This window comes from Hyla sarda, chromosome 1 (assembly GCF_029499605.1).
Source record: "Hyla sarda isolate aHylSar1 chromosome 1, aHylSar1.hap1, whole genome shotgun sequence".
In the NCBI taxonomy this organism is placed as follows: domain Eukaryota; kingdom Metazoa; phylum Chordata; class Amphibia; order Anura; family Hylidae; genus Hyla; species Hyla sarda.
The window spans coordinates 460,747,947-460,771,073 of NC_079189.1; the positions used below are offsets into that span (position 1 = coordinate 460,747,947).

Here is a 23,127-nt window from a genome sequence, read left to right on the forward strand (position 1 = left end):
TATGAAGTCAAAAGCTTCCTCCATTGTTGATTTTCCTTCCCAACAAGGATTAGGAAGGAAAAACCGGGCCACGCCGGGTACTCAGCTAGTTTGTATATAAATAAACCAGTTTGATATCTTCACAACGGTGGCCCTTACAATGTTAATGTCTGTGTTTGCAGTCCATAGGTACATAGACCGGTTTCTAGCTAAGAAAATAAAGCTGAGTTCATATCTATATTCAAGGTTTTATTAGTTTTCTCATTCACAGAAACCAAAATAGCGCTATTATGCCCCAAAAAATGAGGAACATCATGATGAAAACCCAACAGACCATATTATAGTCAATGGGATTCGTTGGGTGCTGTTGGTGTCTTTCATAGGATTCTGCACCATCATCATTGTTCTGGTTCTATGACGAAAATGCTGATGCAGATGTAAGAAAGTCCTAAGTGCAAGTAATAGAGATCACGGAATGGCATTGATATATCTTACCCATCACTTCATATATACAGTCATGGCCGTAAATGTGTGCACCCCTGAAATTTTTCAAGAAAACAAAGTATTTCTCACAGAAAAGGATTGCAGTAACACATCTTTTGCTATACACATGTTTATTCCCTTTGTGTGTATTGGAACTAAACAAAAAAAAAAAAGGAAGGAAAAAAAGCAAATTGGACATAATGTCACACCAAACACCAAAAATGGGCTGGACAAAATTATTGGCACCCGTAACTTAATATTTGGTTGCACACCCTTTTGAAAAAATAACTAAATTCAGTCACTTCCTGTAACCATCAATAAGCTTCTTACACCTCTCAGCCAGATTGTTGGACCACAGCAATTTTAAGATCTCTCCATAGGTGTTCAATGGGATTTAGATCTGGACTCATTGCTGGCCACTTTAGAACTCTCCCAGCGCTGTTTTTCCTTCCATTTCTGGGTGCTTTTTGACGTATGTTTGGGGTCATTGTCCTGCTAGAAGACCCAAGATCTCAGATGCAAACCCAGTTTTCTGACCATGAGCTGTTCAGGGCAACCTCAAAATCTGTTGGCAATTCATGATGTCTTGCACACATTCAAGGCACCCAGTGCCAGAGGCAGCAAAACAACCCCAAAACATCATTGAACCTCCACCGTATTTCACTGAAGGTACTGTGTTCTTTTCTTTGTAGGCCTCATTACGTTTTTGGTAAACAGTAGAATGATGTGCTTTACTAGTGCTAGTACATGGATTTCAGGATAAAACTTACCAGGAAAGGTTAAAGGACCTTAAAGGAGAACGCCATAATAGAAAAATTGTCCTCCATACTGCCGGCAGAAAAAAAAAAATAAAGAAGTACATACCTTCCTTCGCTCCTCTGGGGCCTCCGGTAACCGGCTCCGGTCTCCGCCTCGATCCTCTTCCTGGTTGCCGGTGGTTGGCGAGTCATACTGCACTCAGCCAATCACTGGCCTCTGAGCGGCAGTGTGATGTTTTCGGCCCCGACACCGGCAGAAGTGGGCCAGGGACTATTGATAGGATTCAGATTATTGGTCAGACTAGATGGGCCAAGTGGTTCTTATGTGCCGACACATTCTATGTTTCTATGTTACCAAAAAGCTCTATCTTGGTCTCATCTTTCCACAAGACGTTTTCCCAGAAGTATTTTGGGGAAGAATTGCAAGTAAATTTTTGCAAAATGTAGTCTTTCTTTTTTATGTCTCTGTGTCAGCAGGGGGGTCCTCCTGGGTCTCCTGCCATAGCGTTTCATTTCATTTAAATGTTGACGGATAGTTTGCGCTGACACTGATGCTCCCTGAGCCTGAAGGACAGCTTGAATATCTTTTGGAACTTGTTTGAGGCTGCTTATCCACCATCCGGACTATCCTGCTTTGACACTTCATCAATTTTTCTCTTTCGTCCACGTCCAGAGAGATTAGCTACAGTGCCATGGGTTGCACACTTCATGATAATGTTGCGCACTGTGGACATAGGTAAATCTAGATCTCTGGAGATGGACTTGTAACCTTGAGATATTATTCCACAATTTTGGTTCTCCATTCCTCAGACAGTTCTCTTCTCCTCTTTTCTGTTGTCCATGCTTAGTGTAGCACACAAAATGCAAAGACTAAGTGAACTTCTCTCCTTTCCTCCTGCTTTCAGGTGTGATTTTTATGTTGCCCACACCTGTTACTTGCCCAAGGGGAGTTTAAAGGAACATCACATGCTTGAAACAATCTTATTTTTCCACAATTTTGAAAGGGTGCCAATAATTTTGCCCAGACCATTTTTGGAGTTTGGTGACATTATGTGCAATTTGCTTTTTTTCCCTCCCTTCTTTGGTTTAGTTCCAATACACACAAAGGGAATAAATGTGTATTGCAAAACATGTGTTGATGAAATCCTTTTCTGTGAGAAATACCGTATTTATCGGCGTATAACACGCACTTTTTAGGCAAAAATTTTTAGCCTAAAGTCTATGTGCGTGTTATACGCCGATAAGCCGCTGCAGTTCAATGATTTAAAGAGGGTGCTTTAAATCAATGAACTGCAGCGGCTTTGCAGGTGCAGAGACAGCCAGCGCTGCCGGCTTCTTTGCCCCTGCCTGTCCTGGGGTCTAGAGCCCTGCTGCCGGCCCTTCTCTCCCCCTGGCTATCGGTGCCGCTGCCCGTTCTGGGGCGTCTGCGTCCTGGGGTGGGAAGGGGTTAAAGTAGTAGTATAGGGGATAAGTGTCTGAATGTGGGGGGGGGGGTTCCAACCTCTGTTTTTTATAAATTGGACTACTCCACTTCTCCTTTTAAAAGTTAATATTTTGTACTAAAGTATATGGAGAGACGATTGGGAAGTTCATGTGATTCATTGATTACGTAAACTGCCAACAACAATATTTTTGTTTTCACAATCTGGCATCTTCTGTTACTTGCAGGAAATGGGTGTTATTTACTTGATTATATCTATCTATCTATGAGATAGTGGCAGAAATGGTCATCAGGGATCGCTATATTACCCCAAGGAGGTACCTGTCGTATGTGTATACCAGTTTTCAGAAGGGGTATAGCTTCTCAAGGGTTAGATGTAAGAAGTTAAAAAGTTAGATCCCTGACAAGACTTGGCGTACCCTTAGCTGGTAAGTCCTGTTAGTGGGCCTGGATTTTTATGGAATGAAATGCAGGATTGATAGTGGGGTCTTTTATCCCCTTCCTGGGCCACTTTTCATATAAAATCTGTGTGGTGGGTGGAGCTTCTGAATGTCACGTGATTTGCTTTAAACTTCACTTCCCAGCAGTCATTAGTGCAGGTGCTCATTCCTTTGCTGCATACTGTGAGGTGTCCATCAGGAGAATCTAAACTTTAATATTATGTAATAAAGTTTATATGAGGCAGCCAGACCTCATACAGAAGTATGATAGACTATCCAGTGGAGCAGCTGTTATGTCTATTTGGTTGTACTGTGTGTGAGGAGAACTGAGCATGCCTAAACAGAAGAACTGCTTTCAGGATGTATCCCATGGCAACAAGCAAAAACAAGAGAGCATCCAGATTGGTAAGGCTCCTTTCACACTGAATTTTTCAGTTTACAAACTTCCGTCACATGTTCCGTCACTACAGCTGCAAAACCTGGCCATTACTGCATGCGGTAATTTTTCCGCCACGATGTCCCGTCACTGTATAACACCGTAATGAATTACGGGCATATACGGGTGCAAATGGGCAGTTACAAAACCCCATAGGCTGCAATGCAATTTAGTCACGGCCGTCAGGGGTTTTGTAACGACCGGGTTTTGCAGCTGTAGTGACAGAAGTTTGTGAACGGAAAAATTCATAGTGTGAAAGGAGCATAAGGCTGCCTTTTCAAAAACGATTGATTTCTTTTTATTTATTTTTACGCTCATTTTTTTTCATTTCAATGGTTTTTTTGAGTTTTGTAACAACAATACAGTGTAAGATAAAGCAGTATATTAGAGATGAAGTAATGACATAAGTAGATAAGTAATATATTAAAGGGGTTATCCAGCATAAGGTGATTTTAGTACGTACCTGACAGACAGTAATGGACATGCTTAGGAAGGATCTGCGCTTGTCTTGGGGCTAAATGGCTATGTTGTAAGATTACCATAACACTGTGGCTAGCTTTCTGTGAACTTGTATTATCTGTTTTCAGTTTTCTTGTTTGCCTACAAATCCCATGATACCATTTTCCTCCTTCCCACACATCAGCTACCCCACCCATTGAAACATAAATGAGCTGCAGACCTGTGGTTTTCAATCAGAGTGCCTCCAGCTGTTGCATTACTTGCAGATTGCTCTCTCCACCCATTGAAGCAGACAGGCTCCCTATCATCAGCTGACTAGTGAGTCAGGTCTCGACCGCATTGCAAGCTGGGAAAAATCCGAGACAGCAGCCATTTTGTATGCTGTTAAAAATAAATATTGGGATGAAAATCACATTAAAAAACCGTCACACACAGGTAAAGACACTATATTATGAGTTACACTAACTTTACAGCCCCTGTAGCATAGTCAAATAAAAAAAATCACCGGAATACCCCTTTAAGTCTCTAAAAAATTATGATGTACAATCTTAAACATAAAATTTGTAAAAGCTAAAATTTTAACCTCTTAATGACACAGGCCGTTCAAATATTATTATTAATTTTTTTTTAAATCTACTGGTGCCAGAAAGTTTAACAGATTTGTAAATTACTACAATTAAAAAAATCCCAATCCTTCCAGTACTTATCAACTGCTGTATACTAGTTGAGTTGTTCTTTTCAGTCTGACCACAATGCTGACACCTCTGTCCATGTCAGGAACTGTCATCAAATCCCCATAGCAAAACCCCTCCTGCTCTGGACAGTTCCTGATACGGACAGAGTTGTCAGCATAGAGCACTGTGGTCAGACAGAAAAGAAATGTAAAAAAGAAAAGAACTTCCTCTATAGTATACAACAGCTAATGAGTCCTGGTAGGATACCGATTTTTTATTTTATTTATTTTTTTTGTTATACAAGTAATTTACAAATCTGTTTAACGGTAATTTTTTTCCACCCTTTTTAAATGGGCACTGTGAGATTCAAAAACTTTTTATATGTTGTACATCTTGGCAAAAACAGTAACCTTTCTAATATACTTCATAAGAAAATGTTATTTCCTTTATATAGAAATCATGGCTTTGTCCAAGCTGAAGCACAGGCATGGACAAAGTGAGGGTGGGCTAGCTCCTTCTCTGTGCTCTCTCCTGTCTGATAGGAGAAGAGAGGGCGCAGAGGAGCCCCACCGGGCAAGAGAGGGCGCAGAGGAGCCCCACCGGGCAAGAGAGGGCGCAGAGGAGCCCCACCGGGCAGGGGAGGGCGCAGAGGAGCCCCACCGGGCAGGGGAGGGCGCAGAGGAGCCCCACCGGGCAGGGGAGGGCGCAGAGGAGCCCCACCGGGCAGGGGAGGGCGCAGAGGAGCCCCACCGGGCAGGGGAGGGCGCAGAGGAGCCCCACCGGGCAGGGGAGGGCGCAGAGGAGCCCCACCGGGCAGGGGAGGGCGCAGAGGAGCCCCACCGGGCAGGGGAGGGCGCAGAGGAGCCCCACCGGGCAGGGGAGGGTGCAGAGGAGCCCCACCGGGCAGGGGAGGGTGCAGAGGAGCCCTACCTGACATCTGTTTGATGGAATATTACATTTCGTGAGGTGTAGTTTCCAAAATAGGGTCACAGGTGGGGGGGGTCCTACTGTTCTGGTAGCACCGGGCTTTGTGAACGCACATGGCCCCCTGACTTCTATTCCAACCAAATTCTCTCTCCAAAAGCCCAATGGCGCTCCTTCTCTTCTGAGCCCTGTAGTGCACCCGCAGAGTGCGTCTGGCACCATGGGGCTTCCTAAATTCGACATTCCCCCAAAAACCATTTCAGCAAAATTTGTTTTCCAAAATCCCATTGTCGCTCCTTCCCTTCTGAGCACTGTAGTGCACTCGCAGAGCACTTTACATCCACATGTGAGGTATTTTCTCCATTTTTTTACCCCTTGTAAAAGTGGGAAAAAAATTTGTCTACAAGAATTGTCTAACTTTGCTGCTATTCCTGGGAGACACCTAAATAGGTTAACAAACTTTCTGAATGTCATTTTGAATACTTTGAGGTATACTGTGCAGTTTTCATAATGGGGTCCATTATGGGGTATTTCTAACGAACATCCTCAAATTCACTTCAAAACTGAACTGGTCCCTAAAAAATTCAGATTTTGAAATTTTCGTGAAAAATTGGAAAATTGCTGCTAAACTTTTAAGCCCTCTAATGCAGGGGTCTCAAACTCAAATTATCCGGGGGCCACTGGAGGTAGCAGCTGGGTGAGGTTGGGCCGCATGCGCCCATTACATATAATGCCCTCATCATACGCCCCTCATCATCCACCAGCAACACCCTCCACCAGCAGTAGCACCCCCATCATCCACCAGCAACCCCCCCCCCCATTCCCCCTACCCCGTGTGGTAATAGCATGAGCTGATGGATGATGGGGGTGCTACTTCTGGGGGTTCCCCACATTAGGTAGGCAGCAGGTTCCCCACATTAGGTGGGCAGCAAGTTTCCCACATTAGGTAGAATCAGGTTTCCCGCATTAGGTAGAATCAGGTTTCCCGCATTAGGTAGAAGCAGGTTTCCCGCATTAGGTAGAAGCAGGTTTCCCACATTAGGTAGCATTTTCGACTCTGGTTCTTAAAGCTCAGATCCAACAAAATTTTTTTTTTTTTTTAAATATCACTCGGTACCTAATTCTGACCATGTACATCTAATTTTTGTGTCTAACACCTTTTTATTTATTTTTTATTACACTTTTAATATAAACTACAACTCCCAGCTAGTCCTCACTGACAGTAGCGGGACACAAGCTGACAGTGGGAGGATTTTACCTCTAGCTGTGAGCCCTGCGCTCATCTGCCAATCAAGGAAGTGTGTCCATGACATAGGTGATGATGCATGGACACAGCAGGACTAGTATGTGTCCAAACAGGCAGGGTGTGCAGTTGTTTGGCTTTTTCAGTATTACATTTTCTAATTAAATGTTTCTAATGAAAGCTAATGGTTTTGTATGCTTTACAACATATCAAACGTTTTTGTATCTGACAGTGCCCATTTAAGGTCAAAATGGGCTTGGTCCTTAATGGGTTAAAGGAGTATTCCAGTGGAAAACTATTTTTTTTTTTTTTAAATCAACTGGTGCCAGAAAGTTAAACAGATTTGTAAATTCTGTTTAAAAATCTTAATCCTTCCAGTACTTATCAGCTGCTGTATGTTCCACAGAAGTTCTTCTGAAATTATTTTCAGTCTGACCACAGTGCTCTCTTGGCAGGAACTGTCCAGAGCAGAATAGGTTTGCTATGGGGATTTTCTCCTGCTCTGGACAGTTCCTGAAATGGACAGAGGTGTCAGCAGAGAGCACTGTGGACAGACAGAAAAAAAAAATTAAAATAAAAACTTCCTCTGGAGCAAATAGCAGCTGATAAGTACTGGAATGATTGATTTTTAAATGGAAGTAATTTGCAAATCTGTTTAACTTTCTGGCACCAGTTGATTTAAAAAAATGTTTTCTACTGGGGTACCCTTTTAAGTCTTCCAGTACTTATCAGCTGCTTTATGCCCCAGAGAAAGTTGTATGGTTATTTCCAGTCTGTCCACTGTGCTCTCTGCTGCCTCCTCTGTCTGTGTCAGGAACTGTCCAAAGTAGGACCAAATCCCCATAACACATCTTTTCTGCTCCTGACAGTTCCTGACATGGACAGAGGTGTCAGCAGAGAGCACTGTGGCCAGACTGGAAAGAACCATACAACTTCCTCTGGAGCATACAACAGCTGATACTGGAAGGATTAAGACTTTTAAATGGACATCATTTACAAATCATTTGTTTATTTTCTGGCACCAGTTGATTTGAAAAAAAAAAAATGTTTCCTCTGGTGTACCCCTTTTAATTTCCCAAAATATATAATCTTCATAATGTTGGTCTTTTTATAATCATTTTTTTAAATAATTTTTTTTGTCTAAATGCCAAAAGAAGAAAAATTGATATCGCCACATACTGGGAAATTTTAGGCCTAGTTGCCAGAATGGAAACTGCAATATTTCAAGATTATAAATTACATACTATAAGCTAGGGATGCACCGAAAGGGAAATTTTGAGCTGAAACCGAAAATTTAGGCTGCGCTTGCCCGAAAACCGAAAAATTCATCGCCCCGCCCCCCTTTTTTAAAAATATAGTTTGTTACATTTTATTTCTTTTTTTTTTTTTGGGGATGCAATGTGACATTTTTATTGCATTAACTCCTTTCACAAGGCAGGATCAGAAACAAAATAATTTAATAGTTGGAACAATTACGCACGTGGCGATACCAAATATGTAAATTTTTATTATTTTTTAATATGGAAAATGGGGAAAAGGAGGGTGATTTAAACAATAATGGAAGGGGTTAAAGGTTTTTACGTCATGTTCTCACCCGATCAATGACGTACATGTATGTCATGGGTCGGGAGAGGATTAAGCCACGCCCATAGAAATAATCGTCAGAAAATTCACCGAAAGGGGCATTTTCGGATGATAAATTTTGGCAGCCGAAATTTCTGTGCATCCCTACTAAAAACTCTTAAATATGGTTAACATAAAAACCTGATTTAAACAATAGATCGTTTTCTGATGACTTATTCCCTTTTAATAGAAGTAATACCTGTTTAGCAATGTTCCTGTATATACTGGTATCAGCAGTTGCAAGTATATTTACATTGTAAGGGATCTAAATACATTATGTATTTTTGCATTTTGTTAACCCCTGTAGTTTTGTAAGCCTAAATTTGCACTTTGCTTTGTGGCCCAGAGCCAGGTCTTTGCTGGAACATACTTGGTTTGCTCAGTCTTTTGTGCAGCAAACATAAACAGAAGTATAATCTTTAATGTAAGCTTTGGCTTAATGCAAAACTGTTCTCATTCACACGGCCAACAACAGGCTCGTTCAAACGGCTGTTGTGCTCCAGTAAATGGAGCTCTGTCGGAAGGACGATAGTTGAACAGAGTTTTTCTCTGCTCAACATCTGTAAAGTACCCCCATTCAAATCAATGGGATCTGTTGGGACCTGGCAATGTCAGTTGCGCTGTGACCTGTTCACGGTCCGCTTGTCGCTAAAAAAAAGAAAAGGCAAAATCTTAAAAACACCTGTCACTTTCCTCACTATTTAAAATAAGAGTGTGTAGTTCACCCACTGGGCTTGACAGACATTGATAATCAATGGCACATGAGAATGCGTGGCCTCTCAACACTCTAGTTGGTAATAATGACCCCTAGGGTGGTAATATGTTATTTCTCAGTTGGTTTTGTATTGTTTCTTTTATTCTATTTTTGTATTTTGTTGCATTTCAGCATTGATGTGGTTGTATTGTTTGCTGTTATTGATGGGTATCAGGCAGAAAAGTAATGAGTTTTCCTTTTTAAAGGGAATCTGTCAACTCTATATGACCCTTAAAGCTGAAGTGTATATAAGATGTGGCCTATAGTTTGCATGTATAGAAATCATCTCAGAGAAGAAACATAGCATAAGTAAGGCAAATTATTCATAACATAAAATTGCACAGAACATCAAGAGTTTTGTCTGTTTCTGTAGTAATTTTTCAACATTGCTGCAAAAATGACAAATATTTTTATTTCATTTGCACAACAGTGGTAAAATAGCACTTTTTTTTTTTTTTTTTTTTTTGCTGCGATTTAGAGAACATTGCTACAAAAGCAGAAGAAAAAACAGCAAGAAACACAATAGAGATTTATCAAAACCTGTCCAGAGGAAAAGTTGCTGAGTTGCCCATAGCAACCAGTAAGATTGCTTCTTTCATTTTTGAAAAGGCCTCTAAAAAATGCGAAAAGCGATCTGATTGGTTGCTATGGGAAACTGGTCAACTTTTCCTCAGCACAGATTTTGATGAATCTCCAATGATGTGTGTAAACAGTCTCAGCAGAGGTGTATATCTACTAAATATCTGATCCAATAAAGGGAGCAGTATACAGATAAGAGTTGGGAGAGAAAGGGACTGTGAGCTAGCAGGAGCTAGGTGATTATATCATCCTGTAGTAAACAGGAAATCATCTGACCCAGGACTAGCTTGTCAGTGGATCCTACTGGTGATAACATGGCCAAATAAGAGTAATGAAAACATAAATTCAGCTGTGTTGGAATGAAGAAATTACGCTGTATGATCAGTGATGAGTGTGCATGATATGAGCAAAAACACTGGAGACAACTTGACATTGGAGCAGAACATCTACATAAAAATATCTCTTCGACTTGTAGACAGTGTATCAGAAAGCCAGTGCAAGCCCAGTTTTCCAGTGGTACATAGGACTCTCCCTTTCGCCCCCTTTCTGTACTCCTCAACCAGCAAACCCTCGGTGCACCCAAGAACAATATCAGCAGGTCCATTGGGACAAGCGGGATATGTGGTATTCAGAATGTCTAGGACTATAGACCAGTAAATCTGAAGACGTACACATGGAAAATGTGAAGTATATTATATACAAAGCCATATTTTATTTATCCTTATTTTTACTAAGTTGTATGTATTACAGGAAGAAAATGCCTTCTTTGTGATGACAAATCTTATTCTGACACCAAATCAAACACAACGCCAGTGTGCAGAGGTGAGTTGTTTTCCCCTAGATTTGCATTGATCTCAGTCTTAAAGGGGTATTCCAGGGAAAAAAAACTTTTTATATTTATATATATATATATATATATATAAAAAATCTATCAACTGGCTCCAGAAAGTTAAACAGATTTGTAAATTACTTCTATTAAAAAATCTTAATCCTTTCAGTACTTATGAGCTTCAGAAGTTAAGGTTGTTCTTTTTGGTCTAAGTCCTCTCTGATGACACGTGTCTCGGGAACCGCCCAGTTTAGAAGCAAATCCCCATAGCAAACCTCTTCTAAACTGGTCGTTTCCCGAGACAGGTGTCATCAGAGAGCACTTAGACAGAAAAGAACAACCTTAACTTCAGAAGCTCATAAGTACTGAAAGGATTAAGATTTTTTTAATAGAAGTAATTTACAAATCTGATTAACTTTCTGGAGCCAGTTGAGAGATAGATATATATATAAGTTTTTTTCCTGGAATACCACTTTAAGACAATAAAAATCTTGAGAGGCAGACTTGTCCTGCTATAATGCCGCACTTTATGGTGAACAGAATAAAGAAGTAGCAGAATCAATTCCTGGACCTGCCTATTGATCTGGATTGGCATTCCAGTTGATCCCATTCATAACTGAGGAGGTTTGGTGCTAGATTGCTGTAAAATTTCTATTATGGTAAAATTGTCACATGAAGAGCCTGGCAGCACACTTTATTTCCTTTTAAGCGTTACAATATATTAATTTTAAGACTAACCTTTCCTTGTACCTGACACTCATCACTATGCTTTGGTTTTGCTTTATTTTTTATCCCAGTTACCAGACACTTCCACAATATGCAGTTCCAGTCGTAACTGTACCAGAGGTTTTGTGGGAACACACAGCAATGGTATGGCCTCATATTAAATATTGTTGTTACAAGTTTAACATACACTGGTGACTGTTTATTTTAGAAACATGCACTGGTGACTGTTTATTTTATTCCTTAGGAATGTAGTAATGTTTTTTTTTATAGTTAAAAGTGATGGACCACTTGACTTGGAGAAAAATATAATTACTTATGTTAATGGTTACCTAGAGTTAAAAATGTTGTACAACGTTTAAGTCCTCAGCTTTCATTCCTATCATTCCGTGGACCGGTTGCAGAGATGAGGAATTAGAAATGGGGCTTCGCCATTTCGCTGCTATCTCTTGACCCTCCGACCAGCCCCTTCATTACTTTTAACTACTTCTTCTAGTGATGTCACTCCTGGCATCCGAGCAGGGGAGGCGCGTCAGTGCTCCTTCTGCATCTGTAGTTGCGCTTCGGAATTGATGTCACTAGAAGTAGTGAAAATAGTAATAAAGGGACGATATCGGCGCAATCGTCACTAGAAGAAAAAATGGGAAAGCCCCCATTGCTAGTTTCTCTAAATTTGCATATTTTTACTTTTGCTGATAACTGCAACGGGTCCACGTATTCTTGTGAGTGTTACCATGTTTAAAAGAAGTTAACACCCACAATAAGCCTATATGTTCAAATTAGTGTTGATGGCCCTCTTGTCAGTTTCCCTTTAAAATATAGGTAATTTTTTTGATGACACATTCCCTTTTAACACTAAGAAGAGGGGGAGCAGAGAATCGTCAGAAACGCTCAGCTCTCTGACAGAATTTTATACCCAGATGGAGGACTTGGGGCCCATATACACTACGAATATTAATTCATATAGAATCCTGTCGATCTCAGTGGAATTCTGCTGCTCAGTGCACACTACGAAGGTCCATAACAGAGCTTCTGATGGGGATCCTGATTCTGCCAATAGAATTAACCTGTTCGTTCGACGGAATATAACCGAAAAAGCCCATTAGTTAATGGGACTTTGAATTGGAGGAGTTAACTTCCAGAGCAAGTTCTGTGCAACCCAATACCGTGTGGTGTGGATCCACCAACAGAATTTAGTTAGGAAATGCTTCACTTAAAGGGTTAGTCCAGTTAAGTAAAATATTTATTTAGTTCCCTCATGTAAAGATGACGATAACTTCCTAAGCAAGTAAGTAAAAGTAATGCACCATTGCAGAGCTTTATAAAGCCCAAATCCGGCGAAATGCAGCAAAATGAGCAATCCTGCGTCCACTCGGTCTCTGCTTTTATCCCCTAACTGCCCCTGGCCCCCACCCTTGGAGACAGAGACCATGCTACTTTTATGCTGTCGATGGGGCCTGGCTTGCAGTTCTGTCTCTGATTCCATGTAAGCCACGCCCCTAGAGGAAGATCTGACAACTCTGAGGGAGCTTAGAGACCTGGGACTTGGCTGAAGAAATCTTTAGCTGAGCAGAGGAGAGACAGAAGAGGACACTGTGTGGAGTAATTGTCAAATGTGGGGGAAGCAGGAGACCTCTTGGTGTGTGTGTGTGTGTGTCTGCCTGTCTGTCTTATGAAGCAGAGCTGCGTGTGTTAGTGTTTGTGTCTCTTATGAAGTAGAGCTGTGTGTGTCCGTTTGGCCTCACCTGTATCTCTATTGCCACCTGTTTGCCAGTATGCCACCATCTAATTCATTGTGTGCAAGTGCAATACCCAACCACATTGGTTTTACTTTGACTGACTTTTGCAAGCGCTGCAGTCCCACTGTTTGGGGACCACTGTGGTGTGATACATGCCCAAAATACAAATCTCTACACGGGGACGCCGCTGCTAAAGAGGGCACATCGCCCCTACTGCCGGAATCTTCTTGCCTACTAAGATGGACGCACGTCCATGCCATCCCATGGATTGCAAGATGAAAAACAACATGGGTTTACTCAGGGAGATCATGTCAAACAAATCTTATTGATTTTTTTTTTGACGGGGTGACCAAAATAATAGATGGCGGAGGGGCAGTAGACATCGCATATCTAGATTTTAGTAAGGCTCTTGACACTGTCCCACATAGAAGACTTATCAATAAACTACAGTCATTGATCTTGGACTCCCATATTGTTGAGTGGATTAGGCAGTGGCTGAGTGACAGACAACAGAGGGTTGTATTCAATGGAGAATATTCAGAGCAAGGTCTTGTTACCAGTGGGGTACCTCAGGGATCTGTACTGGGACCAATTTTGTTTAATATCTTCATTAGTGAGATCACAAAGGGTCTCAATGGTAAGGTATGTCTTTTTGCTGATGACACAGATATGTAACAGGGTTGATGTTCCTGGAGGGATACGCCAAAATGGAAAAGGATTTAGGCAAACTAGAAGAATGGTCAGAACTCTGGCAACTGAAATTTTAGGTGGAAAAGTGCAAGAAAATGCACCTGGGGTGTAAAAACCCTTGTGCAGAATATAGAATATTTGACACAGTCCTGACCTCAGTATCTGAGGAAAGGGATTTAGGAGTAATTATTTCAGAAGACTTAAAGGGGTATTCCAGGAAAAACTATATATATATATATATATATATATATATATATATATATATATATATATATATATATTCAACTGGCTTTAGAAAGTTAAACAGATTTGTAAGAGGTTTGCTATGGGGATTTGCTTCTAAACTGGGCGGTTCCCGAGACAGGTGTCATCAGAGTTGACTTAGACAGAAAAGAACAACCTTAACTTCAGAAGCTCATAAGTACTGAAAGGATTAAGATTTTTTAATAGAAGTAATTTACAAATCTGTTTTAACTTTCTGGAGCCAGTTGAGATATATATATATAACGGGCGGGGCTTCTGCACTGATGTCAGTGCCGCTTATGAATATTCATCCCCCCCTCCCTCCAGCTCTCCCTCTCTTCGCCGCTCCTAACTGGAGGGAGGGGGGATGAATATTCATAAGCGGCATGGACGTCAGTGCAGAAGCCCCGCCTGTGCCAGTTACAGCAAGATATACACATAGAATAAAACCACATTTGCGGGCGAACGGCCTGGCCGATCCGGGTAAAGTAGGGCTCGTTTTAATCAACGTCTCCCGCACTATCCACCAGTACTGTGGATGGCGCGGGAGAAAATATCTGACAGTTTTCCTTTAAATACATAAAGGGAATCAACACGGTAAAGGAGGAGTGCATGTTTAAAAGAAGAAAAACTACCACAAGAGGACATAGTTTTAAATTAGAGGGGCAAAGGTTTCTGCAGTAATATCATCAGGAAGTGTTACTTTACTGGTCGCTGCAAATACAGTGAAGGAGTTTAAACATGGGATAAGCATAAGGCTATCCTTCATATAAGATAGGGCCAGGGACTATTGATAGGATTCAGATTATTGGGCAGACTAGATTGGCCAAATGGTTCTTATCTGCTGACACATTCTATGTTTACTTGTTTACTTTGTAATGACATAACTCATTTTACCATAAAATGTATGGTGCAACCAAAGGAATATTTATTTATTGGTGGAAATTGAAATGAAAACCGCAACTAAGCAAATTTTGGAAAGTTTAGTTTTTTTACGCTGTAAAATTTACGTGTTTTTCTTTATTCTGTTGGTCAATACGATTAAAATAATACCCATTTTATATGATTTTTATAATTGTACCGCTTTAAAAAAGATCTCAAACTATTTTAACAAAATTTAGTATGTTTGAAATTGCCCTATTTTGACCACCTATAACTTTCTTATTTTTCCATATACGGGGTGGTATGATGGCTAATTTTTTGCACCGTCATCTGTATTTTTTAACGGTTTTGCTTATATTTTACTTATTATCATTATTTTTTGGGGGGAATAAAGTGTGACAAAAAAGCAGCAATTTGGGCCTTTTTTTTATTTTTTATTTTTTTTTACTTAACGTTTACGCTGTTCACTGTATGGGATATTTAACAATATAATAATTTGATAGTTTGGACTTTTACACACGCGGCGATACCTAATGTTTAATTTTTTTTTACGCATTTTGGGGGTAAAATGGGAAAAAGGGACGATTTACGATTTTTCACATTTTACTTTTACATTAATACACTTTTTATGTCCCCATAGGGGACTATCTATAGCAATCAGTTGATTGCTAATACTGTTTAGTGCTATGCATAGGGCATAGCACTGATCAGTATTATCGGCGATCTTCTGCTCTGGTCAGCTTGATCTCAGACCAGAGCAGGAGACCCCTGGAGACGGCCGGAGTCAGTTAAGGGGACCTCCGGCAACCATGCTGGATGATCGGATCCCCATGGAATCTGAGGGGTTAATGTCGGACATCTGTTCGATCAATGATGTCCGCCATTACCGGCGGGTCCCTGGCTGCTGATGGCGCATGGCGCGGTCATGTCCATCATCATCCGCGAAGTACCACCGCACCATGACATACATTTATGTCCATTGTCATTAAGGGGTTAATCCTGGGGTCTGGAACCTACTGCTGTGCCGCTTTCTTTGCTATATGGATTGTGACACTGTGGCAAGGGAAGGGTGTATTTCCCTAGCAAACCCTGGAGAAACCTCCACCCGTGGCCTAATTTAATGAGGTAGCAGAAAAGGTAAGTGTGTTTAAAAGGAAGTCAGACAGAATAGTTGGGGCTCTCCCCAGAAGACAGCAAGGTGGCTGTAGGGGGGAGGCAGGGGTCCTGGTGAGGAACACACAGCCTGAGCTGTGAGTGGCCCAAAGAGTGATGTGGACGAGAGACACAGCAAGAGGTTGCAAATTCTGTGTGTGAACAGTGAGTAGAAGGTTGCAGCAGGCACAAGTTTAACTGGCCGGGAAAAGCCCACGAGTTGATAGCCAGGGCACGCTGGATTGTTTAGTTAGTGATTAGACGGTCTAGGGTTTTGTTTGTTCCCGTCTTTTTATTTATCCTGCAACCTTTCTAATAAAGCTGGCGAGGAGCCAGACTTGCATAAAGTACTGTTGTTTTCCTGCTGAGTGAAGTGAAAACGTGTCCTGTGGCGGTGTCAAAGACTATCCCAGAGCTATTCCCAGGGAGAAAGCTTCACAGGAGATATCTCTCTCTCTATCTCTCTCTCTATCTCTATCTCTCTCTCTATCTCTCTCTCTCTCTATCTCTCTCTCTCTCTCTCTCTCTCTCTCTCTATCTCTATATCTCTATATCTCTCTCTATATATCTCTATCTCTCTCTATATATCTCTATCTCTATATATATCTCTATCTCTATATATATCTCTATCTCTATCTCTATATATATCTCTATCTCTATATATATCTCTATCTCTATATATATCTCTATCTCTATATATCTCTATATCTCTCTATATATCTCTCTTCTTATCATCTCCTGTGAGGATTTCTCCCTGGGATCGTCCTGGACATCGTCCATACAAGTCTATGGGATATATATGTTGCTGCATAACTTCCAAACGGCTGGAGATATTTCAATACCTGGTGCACATATTACAAGTCGGGATAGGAGGTCAGAATATGACAACAATGGCCCTCATTTACTAAGAAAATCGGGTTGTAAGTCTGTCTTGCTTTCTTACCCGACTGCTTTTTTCCCCTGGTATTTATTATTATGTTGCATCTTGTTTGTCGCACGTGGGTTTTGTTGGTTTTGGTTTCCAACTCCTCTGAGCTGTCGGGAAAAAATCCACAACAATACAACAAATTCGGGTTGGAAACCTTAATAAATACATGGGAAAGCTCAGAAATTTCGGGTAACGCCCCCTTTTCGGGTTTGGGAGAATCCACATCGGGTCCGTCGGGAAAAAATGTCGCATGGTGTCGCAGACTGGCGCACGATGTCTGCGACATGGCGCAGACAAAGATGCGCCAAAAAAACCCGACAAAAGAGGTCGGGTTTAGAATAGTAAATGAGGGCCAATATATGTGGATGGGATATGAAGTCAAAAGATTCCTCCTTTTTAGTTTTTACCAACAAGGATGAGGAAGGGAAAAAACGGGTACCGCCAGGTACTCAGCTAGTATATATATGGATAGATAGTAATCCAAAGAAAAGCAACACTCTCTTGGAGCTAAGATGAATGGCTGCCTTCAGCTATTTAAAAACTTTAAAACTTAAACTCCATGCATGGACAGATGGACTTTGACTTTTTGGGAATGCTGGGAGTTGTAGTTTTGCAACAGAGAGAGGCACCCATTTTGTGAATCATTGTTATATAGTACAGCAGATGAAAGCAGGATGGGAATGGTTGCTTAGTAACATTCCGAGCGTTGGGGCTGGTCAGGTGACTGGGGCAGAAAACGGCAGTTAGGAGTAAGTGAGCACAGAGTGGCAGCAAAGAATGCTGGGACCTGTAGTTTATAGAAATTGTGTGGGGAAGGGAACAAGCAGGAGGCCAAAAAGGTTTTAGAGCCACGTACAGGAGATACAAAGTTCACAGTAGAATAATAGATGCAAGGTTAATGTCCTATGCTGATCTGAGTTGTTTTTTTTTTTTGTTTTTTTTAATTCAGTTCGTTGGATAAATCCCTTTTATTTCTGTAGTGTGAATGTGCCCTAAACCAATGCCACAGCAGCAAAATCAAATAACCTAATGCCAGTTGGTAATCATTAGGTACACAGATACATATTAAAAATAATTTCAAATTTTTTTTTTTTTTTATATGGTCTTCACCATAACTGTGTAATTGAAAGCAGTTAAAAACTGTAATACGTAATTTCATTATACAAGAAGTTATTGTGTTTGTATGAATGACCCCTTTCTATCCCCAATGATTCACAGAGAGAAAGCGTGTAACTGGTAGCAATGCATTTTGCTTGGTCTTCTAGTTATCTGTTTGTCATTAACTTAATTTGTAAATAGTTTAAAAAGACAAAAAAAAAAAAAAAACTGTTGTGATTTTATGTCACCCAGGAGTACAGACTGGACGCTGTGTGCCGTATAATGAATCTGTAAAGACATGTGAAGTAAATGCATGGTGTCCAGTGGAAAATGACACCACTGTTCCCAAGTAAGTAGTACCTTTTACTATCTATAATGTTATTAATTTAAAGGAAATCTGTCAGCAGTATCGCCCGCACTAAATCTGTCACACAGGCTTGTAGTGTGGGTGATGCTGATCAAAACGATACTCACGGTGTACAGATTCGCCCAGCCGTTCTGCCGCAATTCAGCTTTTTCTTTTTTATGCAAATAAGAGCCTTGGGGCATGGGCGGAGCTCCAAACCTAGCTAGGGGCAGGCTGACGTCATCTTCGCCGGGTGGGCGCTCCACCTGGCTCCTCAATATTCATAACCCCGCTCCCTGCTCTTGCACAGTCCCGGAGGTGGCACATGAATATTGATGAGCTGAGAGGAGCGCTTGCCCCAAGCTCCATTTAGAGCTCCGCCCATGCCCCAAGGCCCTCATTTGCATAAAAGAAAAAGGTGAATTACGGCGGAATGGCTGGGCGAATCGCATCGTTTTGATCAGCATCACCTGCACTACAAGCCTGTGTGACAGGTTTAGTGCAGGTGGCACTGTTGACAGATTTCCTTTTAAACTGAATTTGCTGCTCATTGTATAGCCAGTAAGTGGATTCACAAACGGGGAAAAAAAGTAGGAGCAAGGAGAGGGATGGGTTAATCAGAGTTGAGTGGATTGGAGGGTTGCAAGAGTAAACGGAGGCCACAAAAGAAGGTTGCAGTAGTCCAAGCAGAGGATTATGATAAAGATTTTCATGATTCTCTGTCACTGAAAGAAAAGTATATTAACCTGACTTGTGAGGATGAAGCCTCCTTCAAGGGCCTTACAATGGTTATAGAATACAATACATTAATATCACTTTTATTTTGTAGCCAGGGGAATTTTATTTCTCTCTGCTGATGCTTCTGCTTTTTGTCCCATGATATCAGACTTCTGTTTTCTTTTTATTCTTGCAAAAGATTTTTGTTCTTGTTAATTGCTCTCCGTTCAGGCCTGCTTTTCTAAGGGATGCTGAGAACTTCACTGTGCTGATAAAGAATAACATCTGGTACCCCAAATTCAATTTCTCTAAGTAAGTACACAATTTAACCCTTGTGACTTTTTTTGTACTGTTGTTTTCTTTATCTTGCTGTACGGAGGGCTGCCAGATCACTGGATTGTGTCATTTTTAAATCTGGTTGCAGTTTTTTCAGGCTTGTCATGCTTGTTAAAGCTTATTACAGTATATACAGCCGGCACACATGATGTGCTTGAATTTAGCATTTCTTCATACTGTATAAATAGTTATGTCATGGCTTAAAGAGAGTCTGTCAGTACATTTATGCTTCCCAAACCATGAAATTCTGACAGGTTTCCATATTACAAATGGCTGCAGCATTTCAAAGAAAAACTTAGTTTGAAACGGAGATGTGATACAAGGGAAGTGTCTGGAAGGTGGTCTCCTCAGACGGATTGACAGTTCTTTCCGTATACTCAAAGTAGGGAAAAATCTATCAGTCAAGCACAGCTGAGAGGGTAAAAACCAGGAAGGCCACCTCCATGGTACATTTTCCTGGCGCCAAGGCAACACAGAATTTCAGAGAAAAACTTAGTTAGTAATGAGGGAGCCATGTTGGGATTTCAATTTACCTGTGGCAACCTGAATCTGCCAGACTGTGTGTGTGTGTGTGTGTGTGTGTGTGTGTATATATATAATATTAATGTGTCTGTATATGGATTCAAAATATGTGTGCACACCAAACTCAGCAGCATATTCTTCCTTAAAATCAGCTTTTTGCCTAATATGTTGGGAGCCATTCCTATGGCAAACAAATTGATTGCTTCAGTAGGGATCATAATAAAGGGGTTGTCTGTGATGACACAACCCCTTTTTAATAAGAAGTGTTTTGTCTTGCTTTATATAGTCCAGTGTTTCCCAACCAGTGTGCCACCAGCTGTTGCAAAACTACAACTCCCAGCATGCCCAGACATCCTTTGGCTGTCTGGACATGCTGGGAGTTGTAGTTTTGCAACAGCTGGAGGCACACTGGTTTGGAAACGCTGATCTAGTCCACATAAGTTTTATCATGTTGAAATGTGACTAATAATGGTTGTTTTATTACGTCTATAGGAGAAACATTTTGCCAAATATCAGTAACGAGTATCTCAAAACCTGCATGTATGATCGGGTGAATCATCCATTCTGTCCTATATTCCGTCTGGGAAGCTTGGTGGAGGAGTCTGGGGAATCTTTCCAGGAGATGGCCTTATTGGTATGTGCTGATGATCAGGTTGTTGGAAGCAGTGCTTTTTAATAACAAATTAAAGTAACACACCAACATAAAACAATAATCCCATCTACAATATGTAGTAAATTTTTAACCAACGTTTTATAATTTGATATAAAACTGCTGCCTGGTAGGTGTTAAAAAAAAAAAACTACACTGTACCCCCCCTCACCTGCTCCAGTGCTGGCTTTCTGCCCTCTGTTAACACTTCCTCATGATGCTCAATCTTGCCTTTCCTGGTAGTGTTTAGAACACACTGCAGCCAATCACTGAAGCTGCAGTTTGTTTGGAATGTCATCAGGAGAGACAGGACATCACGTAATCAGGGTAAGTAAACAGAGGAACTGGGGCAGACCAGACCAAAGAGCTAGTGAAGTGAGTACAGTGTAGTTTATTATTTTATGCCCCTGCAGGCAGCACGTGTTCTCCCCCCCCCCCCCTCTCATGATCAGCTGTTGTCTCAAGCCGAAGAGGATCCTGAGACAACAGTCATCCAGGGACTGGAGAAATGATGAACCTGGGGGGACCATGGAATCACAAAAAAGGGGTTGATTCACCCCACACTTGTAAGGCAAGTAAAGCACTTAAGACAAAGCTTTGCATTACCTTTTAGAGGAAATCCACCTTTATCTAACATTGGGTAGGCCAATCCTCTTAAGTGCTTCCTTCTCACCTCCACAATATCAGCCACACGACTCCCCCCTTTGGCATGATTAATTGCCCCTTTATAGTCCAACGTCACTCTTAGTAGTAAAAGTGCAGGCATAGATTAGGGAACAACATTGAGCCCACCCAATTAGCATTGCAGTTCATTTGCATATTGTGTAAAAGTGCATTTTACAGGTGTCATTTATATATGAATATATCAAATGGAAAATACTTGGTAAGGGTAGGGTCATATATGCTTTATTTTGCTGCATATTTTCTGCAGTTAATTTTGCTACCCATTGGCTTTAATGGGTAGGAAAAAAATGCAGCCACAAAATACGGCACGTGTGAGTGTACCAGAGGAGTGCAGCCACACACAGTCAAAATCACTCAAGGTTTTGTCTCCAACAGATTGATCTTAGCAAATTGTGTCAAATCTGCTGCAGATTTATTGCAGATTTTCCACATTTGGATGTCAACAAAGCAGTTATGTTAATATTGGAAAGTTAAAATCTGCAATAAATCTATACATGTCCTCCAAACGACAGGGGCAAATCTGAACCAAACCCACACAATTTGGTGTGGATTTGTCCTTGCAGAAATATTTCTGATGCTAAAAATCCACAGCATTTCTGCTGCATGTGTTCATACAGTCTTAAGATGCTGCAAATTTATCAAACAGCATGAAGCAGTATGATAAATTAGCATTTTTAGACTGTCTAAATATGTCCATTATACAATTGTAATCAGTGTATTTATATCATAACCTCTAAATAAACATTTATACCATAATATGAACCAACCACATCTACTTGGCCTTGGTAAGCGTTATTATTGTTGTGCAAATGAGCCATTGCATACAAAATGTATATTAACATAGCTTAGTAATTGGCCATATATAAAGTGAAAGAAATCTAAGATCACTATTTAAATACTTACTTTGGAGTCACAGGGCAATAAGAAAGTTTCCTTGAATAGGATTACTAGCATTATAATAATCAGGACCATAATCTATGATATAATTAAAAAACAAAAGTGAGTATATAGAACATAATTAGAATCAGTCCTAATGGGATTTATTGTACATTTCTTATTTCTTTCAGTATTTTTATAAAGCTTTCATTTCAAACTCAGTATTAAAACCCCTTCATGACCCGGGGTTTTTCCGTTTTTGCACTTTTGTTTTTTCCTCCTTACCTTTTTAAAAAACCATAACTCTTTAAATTTTGCACCTAAAAATCCATATGATGGCTTATTTTTTACGCCAATTCTACTTTGTAATGAAATCAATCATTTTACCCAAAAATCTACGGTGAAGCGGAAAAAAAAAAATCATTGTGCGACAAAATTGAAGAAAACACCATTTTGTAAATTTTGGGAGCTTCCGTTTCTACGTACATTTTTCGGTAAAAATGACACCCTCCCTTTATTCTGTAGGTCCATACCATTAAAATGATACCCAACTTATATGGATTTTATTTTTTCATTTTTCATAACTACATGCAGGAAAATGTATATGTTTAAAATTGTCATTTTCTACCCCTATAACTTTTATTTTCCTGCAAAAGGGGCAATATGAGGGCTCATTTTTTGCGCTGTGATCTGAAGTTTTTGGCGGTACAATTGTTGTATTGATCGGACTTTTTGATCGCTTTTTATTCATTTTTTCAAAAATACGCTATTTTAGACTTTGGAATTTTTTTTTGTGCGTACGCCATTAACCGTGCGGTTTAATTAATTATATATTTTTATAATTCGGACATTTCTGCACGCGACGATACCACATATATTTATTTTTATTTACACTTTTTTTTTTTTTAAATGGGAAAAGG

General features: G+C 40.5%; 1 protein-coding gene across 1 annotated transcript in view; it reads left to right on the top strand.

Annotated features, from left to right (window-relative positions):
• P2RX4 (purinergic receptor P2X 4) overlaps positions 1–23,127 on the top strand; it is a 69,808-nt gene that overhangs the window by 13,365 nt on the left and 33,316 nt on the right. Inside the window, 5 exon segments of the mRNA XM_056534589.1 lie at positions 10,544–10,615; positions 11,420–11,492; positions 18,330–18,426; positions 19,372–19,452; positions 20,491–20,632. Coding sequence (XP_056390564.1) covers positions 10,544–10,615; positions 11,420–11,492; positions 18,330–18,426; positions 19,372–19,452; positions 20,491–20,632 — 465 coding nt within the window.